General features: G+C 37.6%; 1 protein-coding gene across 1 annotated transcript in view; it reads left to right on the top strand.

Annotated features, from left to right (window-relative positions):
- ADAM28 (ADAM metallopeptidase domain 28) overlaps nt 1–14,117 on the top strand; it is a 79,851-nt gene that overhangs the window by 31,988 nt on the left and 33,746 nt on the right. Inside the window, exon 10 of the mRNA XM_036075075.2 lies at nt 2,079–2,163. Coding sequence (XP_035930968.2) covers nt 2,079–2,163 — 85 coding nt within the window. The remainder of the gene's footprint in view (nt 1–2,078; nt 2,164–14,117) is intronic.

The raw sequence follows: 14,117 nt of genomic DNA, 5'->3' as shown, positions 1-14,117 counted from the left end.
AATTCTGCTGGATAGTTTGCAGCTGGAATCAGATAGAAGGAAGCAGCAAGAAGTGACTTAAAATTATTCAAGTTTTACTTCCTAAGAAAACAGGAGTTGTTATAGGAAATAAGAATTAATTAATATTCTGTGTAGTTATCTACTACACATAACATATCAGCCCACAACTTCCTGACTTAAAATAAATCTTCTTAAGTGTCTGGTTCCTTGCCTGGTATGGCTGGAGCATGGGTGCTGGGTTGGTCATCTCTACATAAACAGCTTTCATGTGGCTAACTAGGACTGCCTCCAGCATGGCAGTCTCAGGGTTCTGGAGATCTTGCAAGGTTTCCCCCAGAAGAAGCATTCTAAGAGGACCAAGAGAAAGCTTCAAGACTTCCATGACTGAAACTTAGAAATTGCACAGTGTCTACTAGGTATTTATCCAAAGGATACAAAAATAATGATTCAATGGGACACCTGCACCCCAGTGTTTATAGTAACAGTGTCCACAACAGCCAAAATATCGAAAGAGCCCAGATGTCCATCAACAGATGAATGGATAAAGAAGATGTGATATATATATACACAATGGAATATTACTGAGCCATCGAAAAGAAAGAAATCTCGCCATTTGCAACTATGTGGATAGAACTAGAGTGTATTATGCTAAGTGAAATAAGTCAGTCGGAGAAAGACAAATACCATATGATTTCACTCATATGTGGAGTTTAAGAAACAAAATACATGAACATAGGGGAAGGGAAAGAAAAGTAAAATAAGATGAAAACAGAGAGGGAGGCAAACCGTAAGAGACTCTTAACTATAGGGAACAAACTTAGGGTTGCTGGAGGGGAGGTGATTGGGGGATGGGGCAATTGGGTGATGGGCATTAAAGAGGGCACAAAATGGCAGTCCAATATAAAAAGATATGATGGAAGGAAATAACTGTCCTTTCACTTGTAAACTGAAAGTCATAGCCTTTACCTGACAAATTAACAAAAGGTATATATCTATACCTGGCATAACCAGGTAAGAACCTTGTGGTACAGCTATACTCTACCCACTGAAAACAGGAACCAAAATAGTTAACTCCATAATGGGAGAAGATTTTATTTATTATAAATGAGCTGGTAGTGAGTATTAAACCCACACAAATGCAGACTTAAGTAATTTTATAATATAATTTTTAAAGAGGATATAAATGCCATGAATCTTTAAAATATGTACAATGCAAAATACCATTTCAAAATAACAGATATCTGAGAACTTTCCAAAGGAAATGTAAAGTGGGAACAAGTTCTCCAATTTTCCTTATTTTGCATGGCAAAATTAATACTCTCCATTCTTGAGGATGATAACTGGGAAAATATAAGTTCAACTTTTTATGTAAATGCATCTACTAAGGGAATTTTTAAAATAATGCATTCTTTGCAAATTACTAAAGACAAACCAGGGCTAGGATCTTGAACAGATAGCAGAATAATACAAAGGCAGCACATGAAATCACTACAAATTGAAAGAAAAACAAAATGAACAAAACTGAAAAATAAAATTAAAATTACAAAAGACCAAACCAATTGCCTATGCAAATAAATGCAAGTGGTTCAAATTCCTTTTCAGTAACAAATATTTCAATAACATAAGTGCTTCAGTAACACAAATACGTTCAGAATGGGCCCAAATTCCGAATCCCACTATAGCTAAAACAGTGCTAAAAGAGAACAAAGGCAAATGGATATAAAAATATATGAGAGAAAAATATAAATTGAAACAAAGCACATGTGATAATACTAATATACAAATACGTATATATACATATATTATAATAAATAATAAATAAATGATAAAATATATTTAATATTTTATGTATATATAAAATATTAAAAAGGTGTTTATATCCAGGTGCTTATATTTAGGTGATATGACAACCATTGCATATAAAAAAAGCCTAATTCAATTTCAAAAACTGAAGGAAATATTTAAGTTATTATTCACAATGAGAGTTTCTCTATTAACTGTTTAGAGTTCTGGATTGTCTATAGAACATATAGTTGAGAGTCATAAATTGTTATATCATTTTTTTTTCTTTCTTGCAGAGCAACAAAACTTTCTGGAACAACCGTGGGCCTTGCTTTCATGTCTACAATGTGCTCTCCTTATCATTCTGTTGGCATAGTTCAGGTTTGTTTGAAGATAAATAGTTTGTTCTACAATTCAAGTGTGTCAAATGCTCTTTTTTCTGAATCATGTAGGTTTTTTTTGTTGTTGTTGTTGTTGATATGGTAAATAACATGGATTGAATTTCAAATGTTGAAACAGTCTTGCATATCCAGTATAAACCCAGCATGGTCATAATGCATTATCTTTTTTATATCTTGCTGGATTCAACAAGCTAACATATCTTGAGGATTTCTATATTCCATATAATCATGAGGGATATTAGTCTGTAGTTGTCTTTTCCTGTTACGTGTTTTTCAGGTTTTGTTATTAGGGTAAATCTGGTCACATAAAATGATATATTCCCAACTCTTCAATTTTCTGGAATGTCTTAGCAAAATTGACATTATTCCTTCCTAAAATATTTGGTACAATTCATCAGTAAAACCATATGGGTCTGGCATTGTCCTTATGGAAAGGTTTTTAACTACAAATACAATTTCTTCCATAGATACAGGACTATTCAGGTTATTTATCTTTTCTTGAATGAGCCTTGGCAATTTGTATCTTTAAGGAAAGTGTCCATTTCATTTAAGTTGGCATAAATTTGTTGATGATATTCCTATAATATCCTTTTTTTATATCTGTAGAATTTTTTATATCTGTAGTGATGTCCTCTCTCATTCATGATATTAGTAATTTATGTCTTTTTCTCATGGTCAGTCTCACTAAGAGTTTATTAATTTTATTCATTTCTAAGAAACCGCTTTTGTTTTATTGATGCTCTGTGGTTTTCCTTCTTTCAGTTTCATTGATTTCTGCTCTTCTCTTGATTATTGAATTTCTTTTGCTTTCTCTGCATTTAATTTGTTCTTTTTTTTCTATTACTTAAGGGAGAATATTAGATCATTCATTTGAGACTTCTTCTTTTCAAATGTAAACATTTAATGCATAAATTTCCTGCCATGCACTGCTTTAGCTGAACCCATCATATTTAGATATGTGTGTTTTCATTCAGTTAAAAATATTTTCTAATTTCTTTTCTGATCTCCTTTTTGATTCATGTATTATTTAGAAGTGTACTGTAATAATTTCCATTATGGTTTTTTTTAGTTTCATGTTGTTATGATCTGCATATTCATTTGCTAGGGCTGCCATAACAAAATACCCCAGAGTGCATGGCTTAAACAACAGAAATGTATTTTCTGAGTTTTGGAGGTTAAAAATCCAAGATCCAGATGTTGGTAGGTTTGGTTTCTCCTGAGGTCTCCCCCGTTGGCTTGCAGATGGCCACCTTCTTGCTGTGTCCTCATGTGGCTTTTCCTCTGTGCACACATCCCTTCCTCTTTAGTCCTGTTGGATTAGGACCCCAGGAGGATAGTCTCATTTAACCTTAATTATCTCCTCAGAAGCCCTATCTCCAAATACAGTCACATTGGTGGTTAAGGTTTCAACATATGAATTGGAATGTGTGTGTGGGGGGGCACAATTCAGTCCATAATAGTCTAGGAACATACTTAGTAGAATTTCAATATTTTTAAACTTTTTGAGGTTTGTTCTTGGTCAGTACTGCATATGAACTTGAAAAAGAATATCTTCTGCTGTTATTGGATGGAGCATTCTGTAATTGTCAAGTTAACTTATAGTGTTGTTCAGTTCTTTTGAATCATTGATGTAGAAAGAGTAGTTAAGTATCCAAGTATAATTGTAGATTTGTCTATTCTTTCAAATCTATAAGTTTTCACTTCATGTATTTTGAAGCTCTGTTGTTAAGCAAATACACAAATAGAGTTGTCATGTCTTTTTGGAGAATTAATCCATTTATTATTTCATGTTCCTCTTTTTTCCCAAAATATTCCTGTTATGAAGTCTACCTTGTCTGTTATCATTATAGTTACTCTGACATTTGTGGCTAAAGTTTGCTTGATACAACCTTTTCCTTACTTGTATTTTTAGCATATATTTTTCTCTACATTTAAAGGTTTCTTGTAGACAGTATATATTTGGGTTTTACTTTTTATCTAATCTGACAATCTCTGTCTTTTATTTGGTGTATTTAAATCATTTATATGTAATATAATTATTGATATTGTTGAACTAAAATCTTCCATTTTGCTAGATCTTTGCTATTCCATCTATTCTATATTTTTTCTACCCTCTTTAGGATTGAGGATTTTTGAAAATAATTTCATTTATTTCCATTATTAGCTTTTCATTTTTATCTCTCTTTATTTTTAATGGTTGTCTTTGTTTATTATATACCTCCACTTGTCTGTTTTTACCTTGAAATACTCTTGTCCTCAGCGTGCCTGGGTGGTGCTGTCAGTTAAGCATCAGACACCTGGTTTCACCTCAGGTCGTGATCTAAGGGTTGTGAGATCGAGCCCCACGTTGGGCTCCATGTTCAGCATGGAGTCTGCTTAAGACTCTCTCCCTCTGCCCCTCCTCCCTGCACTCTCTCCCTCTCTCTCTCTAAAAAAATAAATAAAATCTTAAGAAAAAAGAAATATTCTTGAGCTGCTTCGCATGTAGTATAAGGATATTATAGGAGTATACCTCTAATTACTCCCTTCGATTTTTTGTGCTATTGTTATCATATGCTTAACTTTACATACATTAAAAATACACAACATATTGTTACTAATTTTTCTTAGTCTTTCTCAATGCAATTTAAAATAAGAAAAAAATAGTATTATGCTTATCTTATCTTTACCTACACTCACCTTTATCACATTCCCAACACTCTCCATTGCTTTTTTTTAACACTTTCCATTTTTTTTGATCTTTTTTATTTTTATTTTTTTAACTTTATTTTACTATGTTATGTTAATCACCATACATTGCATCATTAGTTTTTGATGACTGTTCCATGATTCATTGTTTGCATATAACCCCAGTGCTCCATTCAATACATGCTCTCTTTAACCCATCACCAGGCTAACCCATCCCCCCACTGCCCTCCCCTCTAGAACCCTCAGTTTGTTTCTCAGAGTCCATAGTCTCTTATGGTTCGTCTCCCCCTCCGGTTTCCCCCCCATCATTTTTCCCTTCCTACTATCTTCTTTTTTTTTTTTTTTTTTAAACATATAATGTATTATTTGTTTCAGAGGTACAGGTCTCTGATTCAACAGTCTTACACAATTCACAGCACTCACCATAGCACATACCCTCCCCAATGTCTATCACTCAGCCACCCCATCCCTCCCAACACCACCACTCCAGCAACCCTCAGTTTGTTTCCTGAGATTAAGAATTCCTCATATCAGTGAGGTCATATGATACATGTCTTTCTCTGATTGACTTATTTTGCTTAGCATAATACCCTCCAGTTCCATCCACATCATTGCAAATGGCAAGATTTCCGGGGTTTTGGGGATGGCTGCATAATATTCCATTGTATATATATACCACCTCTTCTTTATCCATTCATCTGTTGATGGACATCATGGCTCTTTCCATAGTTTGGCTGTTATGGACATTGCTGCTATAAACATTGGGGTGCACATACCCCTTCAAATCCCTACATTTGTATCTTTGGGGTAAATACCCAGTAGTACAATTGCTGGGTCGTATGGTAGCTCTACTTTCAACTTTTTGAGGAACCTCCATACTGTTTTCCAGAGTGGCTGCACCAGCTTGCATTCCCACCAACAGTGTAGGAGGGTTCCCCTTTCTCCACATCCTCGCCAACATCTGTCATTTCTTGACTTGTTAATTTTAGCCATTCTGACTGGTGTGAGGTGGCATCTCATTGAGGTTTTGATTTGGAATTCCCTGATGCCGAGTGATGTTGAGCACTTTTTCATGTGTCTGTTGGCCATTTGGATGTCTTCTTTGGAAAAATGTCTGTTCATGTCTTCTGCCCATTTCTTGATTGGATTCTTTGTTTTTTGGGTATTGAGTCTGATAAGTTCTTTATAGATTTTGGATACCAGCCCTTTATCTGATATGTCATTTGCAAATATCTTCTCCCATTCTATCGGTTGTCTTTTGGTTTTGTTGACTGTTTCCTTTGCTGTGCAAAAGCTTTTTATCTTGATGAAGTCCCAATAGTTCATTTTTGCCCTTGCTTCCCTTGCCTTTGGCAATGTTTCTAGGAAGAAGTTGCTGTGGCTGAGGTCGAAGAGGTTGCTGCCTGTGTTCTCCTCTAGGATTTTGATGGACTCCTGTCTCACATTTAGTGAGTCTATTTTTGTGTGTGGTGTAAGCAAATGGCCCAGTTTATTCTTCTGCATGTGGCTGTCCAATTTTCCCAACACCATTTGTTAAAGAGACTGCCTTTTTTCCATTGGACATTCTTTCCTGCTTTGTCGAAGATGAGTTGACCATAGAATTGAGGGTCCATTTCTGGGCTCTCTATTCTGTTCCATCGATCTATGTGTCTGTTTTTGTGCCAGTACCATACTGGCTTGATGATGACAGCTTTGTAATAGAGCTGGAAGTCCAGAATTGTGATGCTGCCAGCTTTGCGTTTCTTTTTCAACATTCCTCTGGCTATTCGGGGTCTTTTGTGGTTCCATACAAATTTTAGGATTATTTGTTCCATTTCTTTGAAAAAAGTGGATGGTATTTTGATAGGGATTGCATTGAATGTGTAGATTGCTCTAGGTAGCATTGACATCTTCACAATATTTATTCTTCCAATCCATGAGCATGGCACGTTTTTCCATTTCTTTGTGTCTTCCTCAATTTCTTTCATTAGTATTTTATAGCTTTCTGAGTACAGATATAGATATAGTATATAGATTCTTTGCCTCTTTGGTTAGATTTATTCCTAGGTATCTTATGGTTTTGGGTGCAGTTGTAAATGGGGTTTACTCCTTCATTTCTCTTTCTTCTGTCTTGTTGTGGGTGTATAGGAATGCCACTGATTTCTGTGCATTGATTTTATATCCTGTCACTTGACTCAATTCCTGTATGAGTTCTAGCAATTTTGGGGTGGAGTCTTTTGGGTTTTCCACATAAAGTATCATATCATCTGCAAACAGTGAGAGTTTTCTTCTTTGCCGATTTGGATGCCTTTGATTTCTTTTTGTTGTCTGATTGCTGTGGCTAGGACTTCTAATACTATGTTGAATAGCAGTGGTGATAGTGGACATCCCTGCTGTGTTCCTGACCTTAGGGGGAAAGCTTTCAGTTTTTCCCCATTGAGAATGAGTTTCGCTGTGCGTTTTTCATAGATGGCTTTTATGATATTGAGGTATGTACCCTCTATGTCTATACTCTGAAGAGTTTTGATCAAGAAAGGATGCTATACTTTGTCAAATGCTTTTTCTGCATCTATTGAGAGGATCATATGGTTCTTGTTCTTTCTTTGATTAATGTATTGTCTCACATTGATTGATTTGCGGATGTTGAACCAACCTTGCAGCCCAGGGATAAATCCCACTCGGTCGTGGTGAATAATCCTTTTAATGTACTGTTGGATCCTATTGGCTAGTATTTTGGTGAGAGTTTTTGCATCCATGTTCATCAAGGATATTGGTCTGTAATTCTCCTTTTTGATGAGGTCTTGTCTGATTTTGAGATCAATGTAATGCTGGCCTCATAAAACGAGTTTGGAAGTTTTCCTTCCATTTCTATATTTTGGAACAGTTTCAGAAGAATAGGTATTAATTCTTCTTTAAAAGTTTGCTAGAAATCACCTGGGAAGCCATCGGGCCCTGGGCTTTTGTTTGTTGGGAGATTTTTGATGATTGCTTCAATTTCCTTAGTGGTTTTAGTCTGTTGAGGTTTTCTATTTCTTCCTGGTTCAGTTTTGGTAGTTTATACATCTGTAGGAATGCATCCATTTTTTCCAGATTATCTAATTTGCATATAGTTGCTCGTAATATGTTCTTATAGTTGTTTATATTTCTTTGGTATTGGTTATGATCTCTCCTCTTTCATTCATGATTTTATTTATTTGGGTCCTTTCTCATTTCTTTTTGATAAGTCTGGCCATGGGTTTATCAATCTTGTTAATTCTTTCAAAGAAGCAGCTCCTAGTCTCATTGATCTGTTCTACTGTTCTTTTGGTTTCTATTTCATTGATTTCTGCTCTGATCTTTATTATTTCTCTTCTCCTGCTGGGTTTAGGCTTTATTTGCTGTTCTTTCTCCAGCTCCTTTAGGTGTAGGGTTAGGTTGTGTATTTGAGACCTTTCTTGTTTCTTGAGAAAGACTTGTATTGCTGTATATTTTCCTCTCAGAACTGTCTTTGCTGTATCCCAAAGATTTTGAACAGTTGTGTTTTCATTTTCATTTGTTTCCATGAATTTTTTTTTAAAGATTTTATTTATTTATTGGACAGTGAAAGACACAGCGAGAGAGGGAACACAAGCAGGGGGAGTGGGAGAGGGAGAAGCAGGCTTCCAACTGAGCAGAGAGCCCAATGTGGGGCTTGATCCCAGGACCCTGGGATCACGACCTGAGCAGAAGTCAGACATTTAACGACTGAGCTACCCTGGCTCCCCTCCATGGATTTCTTAAATTCTTCTTTAATTTCCTGGTTGACCCATTCATTCTTTAGTAGGATGCTCTTTAGCCTCCATGTACTTGAGTTCTTTCCGACTTTCCTCTTGTGATTGAGTTCTAGTTTCAAAGCATTGTAGTCCGAAAATATGCAGGGAATGATCCCAGTCTTTTGGTACTGGTTGAGACCTGATTTGTGACCTAGGATATGATCTATTCTGGAGAATGTTCCATGGGCACTAGAGAAGAATGTGTATTCTGTGGCTTTGGGATGGAATGTTCTGAATAGATCTGTGAAGTCCATTTGGTCCAGTGTGTCATTTAAAGTCTTTATTTGCTTCTTGATCTTTTGCTTAAAGGATCTGTCCATTTCAGTGAGGGGGTTGTTAAAGTCCCCTACTATTATTGTATTGCTGTCAATGTGTTTTTTTGATTTTGTTATTAACTGGCTTATATAATTAGCTGCTCCCATGTTAGGGCCATAGATATTTACAATTGTTAGATCTTCATGTTGGATAGATCCTTTAAGTAGGATATAGTGTTCTTCCTCATCTCTTATTATAGTCTTTGGTTTAAAATCTAATTTGTCTGATATAAGGATTGCCACCCCAGCTTTCTTTTGGTGTCCATTAGCATGGTAAAAGGTTTTCCACCCCCTCACTTTCAATCTGGAGGTGCTTTGGGTCTAAAATGAGTCTCTTGCAGACAGCATATTGATGTGTCTTGTTTTTTTATCCATTCTGATACCCTGTGTCTTTTGATTGGGGCATTTAGCCCATTCACATTCAGGGTAACTATTGAAAGATATGAATTTAGTGCCATTGTATTGCCTGTAAGGTGACTGTTACTGTTTATTGTCTGTGTTCCTTTCTGGTCTATGTTACTTTTAGGCTCTCTCTTTGCTTAGAGGACCCCTTTCAGTGTTCTTGTAGGGCTGGTTTTGTGTCTGCAAATTCCTTTAGTTTTTGTTTGTCCTGGACGCTTTTCATCTATTCTTCTATTTTCAATGACAGCCTAGCTGGATATAGTATTCTTGGCTGCATATTTTTCTTGTTTAGTGCTCTGAATATATCATGCCAGTCCTTTCTGGCCTGCCTGGTCTCTGTGGATTTGTTGTCAGTCTAATGTTTCTACCATTGTAGGTTACAGATCTCTTGTCCCAAGCTGCTTTCAGGATTTTTTCTTTGTCTCTGAGACTCATAAATTTTACTATTAGATGTCAGGGTGTTGATGACCTATTTTTATTGATTTTGAAGGGGGTTCTCTGTGCCTCCTGGATTTTGATGTCTGTTTCCTTCCCCAAATTAAGGAAGTTCTCTGCTATAATTTGCTCCAATATACCTTCTGCCCCTCTCTCTTTCTTCGTCTTCTCGGATCCCAATTATTCTAATATTGTTTCATCTTATGGTATCACTTATCTCTTGAATTCTGCCCTCGTGATCCAGTAGTTGTTTATCTCTCTTTTTCTCAGCCTCTTTATTTTCCATCATTTGGTCTTCTATATCAATAATGCTCTTTTCTGCCTCATTTATCCTAGTAGTTAAGAGCCTCCATTTTTTTATTGCACCTCATTAATAGCCTTTTTTATTTTGACTTGGTTAGATTTTAGTTCTTTTATTTCTCCAGAAAGGGTTTCTCTAATATCTTCCATGCTTTTTTCAAGCCCAGCTAGTATCTTTATAATCGTCATTCTCAACTCTATTTCCAACATGTTACTAATGTCCATATTGATTAGGTCCCTGGCAGTCGTACTGCCTCTTGTTCTTTTTTTTTGAGGTGATTTTTTCCATTTGTCATTTTGTCCAGAGGAGAATAGATGAATGAGAGAAGAAAATGCTAACAGTGGTAACAATAACCCCAGAAAAATATACACTAAAGAAATCGGAAGAGCCCTGAAACCGGGGGAAAGAAAGGGAAAGAAAGAAAAAAGAAAAAAGAAAAAGAAAAAGATAAAAAAAAAAGAATGTGATCAAATATGATCAGGCTGGTGAATAGATCAGCGCCACACACTAGATTTTGGACGTATTTTGGTCTGCTAGAAGAAAGTGCCTCCCAAAATTTTAAAGAAAGAATAACTTATATATGTACAAAAATAAGGGTAAATATGATGAAGGGATGGAATATGACTGTAATGATAAAAATTATAAAAGATTTTATAAAAGGAATTGATAAGAAGTTGGTTGAAAAAAGAAAGAAGAGAAAAATAAAAAAAGAAATAAAAGGGAGAGAATGTGACCAGGGAAGGGACTAGAACAAAGACATACACTAGAGATTTAGGGTCTATTTTGATCTGTTAGAAGCACTTGTATCCCAAAATTTTAAAGAGAGAACAACTTCTATATAAAGCAAAAATAAGGTTACCTACTATGAAGGGATAGAATATGACTCTAAAAATGAAAAATGAAAAAGATTTTTAAAAAAGGGATTGATAAGATGTTGGTTGAAAAAGGGAAAAAGAAATATTCAATAAAAAAAAGAAATTAAAAAAATTAGCTTTGAAAGACTAAAGAATTAGGGGGGAAAAAGCCATGAATTCTATGTGCTGTATTCTCCCAGCACTGGAGTTCTGCCGTTCTCATTGATGGGTAAACTTGGTCTTGGCTGGCTGTTCTCGCTGATCTTCTGGGGGAGGGGCCTGTTGCCATGGTGTGGGTCCGGGCTAAGGAATCTGCTCGGGTTTGCTCTCGGGAGCTTTTGTTCCCTGCAAGCTTTCCATACAGCTTTGGAGGCAGAGAGTGAAAATGGCGGCCTCCCAATCTCTGCCCTGGAGGAGCCGAGAACTCGGGGCCCCACTCCTCAGTGCGCCCCCAGAAAAAAGCAGTCAATCACTCCCGTCTCCCCGGTCTCTGGCCGCAGTCCATGCTCACCTGGCCAGTGACCCAGCATTTCTTTCTCTGGCACACAACCCGTGTGGAGTCTCCAAACCCAGCAGATCCCTGCGGTGCACTCCCACGCCGCTCCTCCCAGGGGAGGAAGGGGAGTCTCCCTGGATCTGCCCCTTGTTGGGTCCCTGCAGGAAGAGCAGGGGCCCGACTGTGCCACGGATCATGGTTTATGGCAACCCCGAGCTGAAAGCCCGCACCTTGGCTCCGTCTCTGCAGCCGGCTTCCCCGCTCTGATACCTGGGAGCTCTGCTGCACTCAGGCACCCCCAGTCTTTCTGTGACCCCGAGGGTCCTGAGACCACACTGTCCCAGCAGGGGTTCCAGTCCCCGCTTAGCCACCGGAGTGACGTCCCTCAGCGGAGCCGACTTCTAAAAGTTCCGATTTTGTGGTCCACGGCTCTATCACTTGCCAGAAGCGGCCGATGGAGGCCCCCTCCCCCGCCGTCTATCCTCCCGAATATCGCCTCGGATTCACTTCTCTGCACCTCCTACCTTCCAGAATGTGGTCGCTTTTCTGTTCAGAGTTGCTATTCTTTTCTTCGATCTCCTGTTGAATTCATAGGTGTTCAGAATGGTTTGATCCCTATCTAGCTGAATTCCTGGGACCAGACGAAATTTAGGTCTCCTACTCCTTCGCCATCTTACTCCTTCTCAACACCCTCCATTTCTTTATGTAGCTACAAGTTTCTATCTGGTATATACATATTTTTTCTTCCAGAAGATTTGTAAAAAATATTTCCTGTAATACAGGTCTGCTCTCAATGAATTCTTTTAGTTGCTTCAGATAACTCTACCTCTCTTTTATTTTTGCATGTATTTTCACTGGGTTTGTAATTCTGAGTTAATAATGTTTTACTTTCAGCACTTCTAATGATTTCACTTCACTGTCTGCTGGATTGCAGAGTTCCTGATGAGAAGAAGTCTGCTGTAAACTTTATCTTTGTTGCTCTAAAATGTGTCTTTTTTTTTCTACTTCAAGATTTCCCCTTTCTTTTTAATTTTCTTCAGTTTGATTATAATTATGATATAACTAAATGGGTTTTTTGGGAGAAATGGTTAATTTATCCCACTTAGTGTTCTCTGAACTTCTTGGGCCTGGGGCTTGTATCCGTGATGAATTTTGGAAAATTCTGGGCCATTACTTCTTCAAATATTTCTTCTATTTCATTCTGTCCCTTTTTTCTTCCAGGGATACCAATTACATGTATCTGTGACCATTCTATATTGCCCCTCAAAACTTGTATCCTCTGTTCTGCTGTTTGTTTGTTTTCTTTTTTATTCTTTTTGCACTTTGTGTTTCCGTTGAGTAATTTTTGTTTAACTATTAAGACCAGTGATTATTTCCTCAGCTATTCCAAATCTACTGTTAAGCCTGTTGAAGACATCATTCATCTCTGTTATTGTCTTTTTCATTTCTAGCATTTCCATTTGAGTCTTTCTTATGGTGTCCAGCTCTGCTGAAATTTCTCATCCAAACTTGTGTGCTATTCATCTTTTCCACTGGAGCTTTTAACCTATTAATCATAGTTACTTTAAAGTATCGTCTGATAGTTCTAACATCTGTGTCAGATATGAATCTGGATCTGTTGATTGGTAGGGTATTGCTTTTCTTTCTTTTTTTCTTTTTCGTTTTCTTGGATGACCTATTATTTTCTGTTGAAAGTCAGATATCCTGTGAAAGACATTAGTCCAAGGTGTGTGTGTGTGTGTGTGTGTGTGTGTGTGTGTGTGTGTGTGTGTGTTTTGGCCTGGAAATGATCAATTCTTTCCTTCTGCTAGGCCTCTTGCTTGAGGATTTGAATCAATCTAGCAGTAATTGAGTTGGGTTTGGGATTTTGTTGTTGTTGCTATGACTACTCTCAGTACATCACAGGCTTTAAATTCCTCTCACATTATTTTGTGTTTAAGGTTAAGGCTGGTTTTCCAGATGGTTTTTCTTAGTGTGTGCTTCATGCTCATCTTTAGGTCTTTACTGGATTCCCCAGAGTTTTTTATGCTGTTGGCTCTCCCTCCTCAGTAGGTTGTTGTTACTTGTTACTGGATGATCATTAGACTTCTGGTAGGAGGAGGGCATTCTCCTTTGTTCTTATTAAGTCTCAGTCTGGTGTCCCTTAGTGTCTGGGGTAGGTCCTTATAGTGATCTTGCTCCACTGCCAAGTGGTGGAGACCTCTAATGACATAGCCCAGCATGTATTTCTGCCCTTCCTTCCCCCTCCCTCCAAGGGTAGAGGCTTGTGTGTGTGTGTGTGTGTGTGTGTGTGTGTGTGTGTGTGTGTTTCCCTTCCGTTCCTGTTTTAGAGTTGCTTTGAGACTTCACCAGTGCTCTAGGTGACAGGATTTGTTGCCCTTTCTCTCAGAAGCTTAAGCCCTTTAGCTAGGTTTAGGGCTAGGACTAGAGTAAGGCAAGGGAGACACTCATTTCACCCTGAGTCTGGTCATGTTTGTTCCGTAGCAGAGATAGAGGAGAATGATCCTGGAGGGGTTTCATGCCTTTTCTGCTGCTGCTCCCCTTCTCCAGGCCCACTCTATGAGGGAAGCTTTCTCAGAGCTTTCACTTGGTGAGGTCCATGTGGAGAAATACCAGTAAGTAGGTGGGAATTCCCCTATGTCTGAAGCTCCCACATTTTGTATATTCTCTTGCT

Source organism: Halichoerus grypus, chromosome 3 (genome assembly GCF_964656455.1).
Source record: "Halichoerus grypus chromosome 3, mHalGry1.hap1.1, whole genome shotgun sequence".
NCBI classification, from domain to species: Eukaryota; Metazoa; Chordata; class Mammalia; order Carnivora; family Phocidae; genus Halichoerus; species Halichoerus grypus.
The sequence above is the reverse complement of the archived record's forward strand: the minus strand, read 5'-3'. Positions and strand labels throughout refer to the sequence as shown.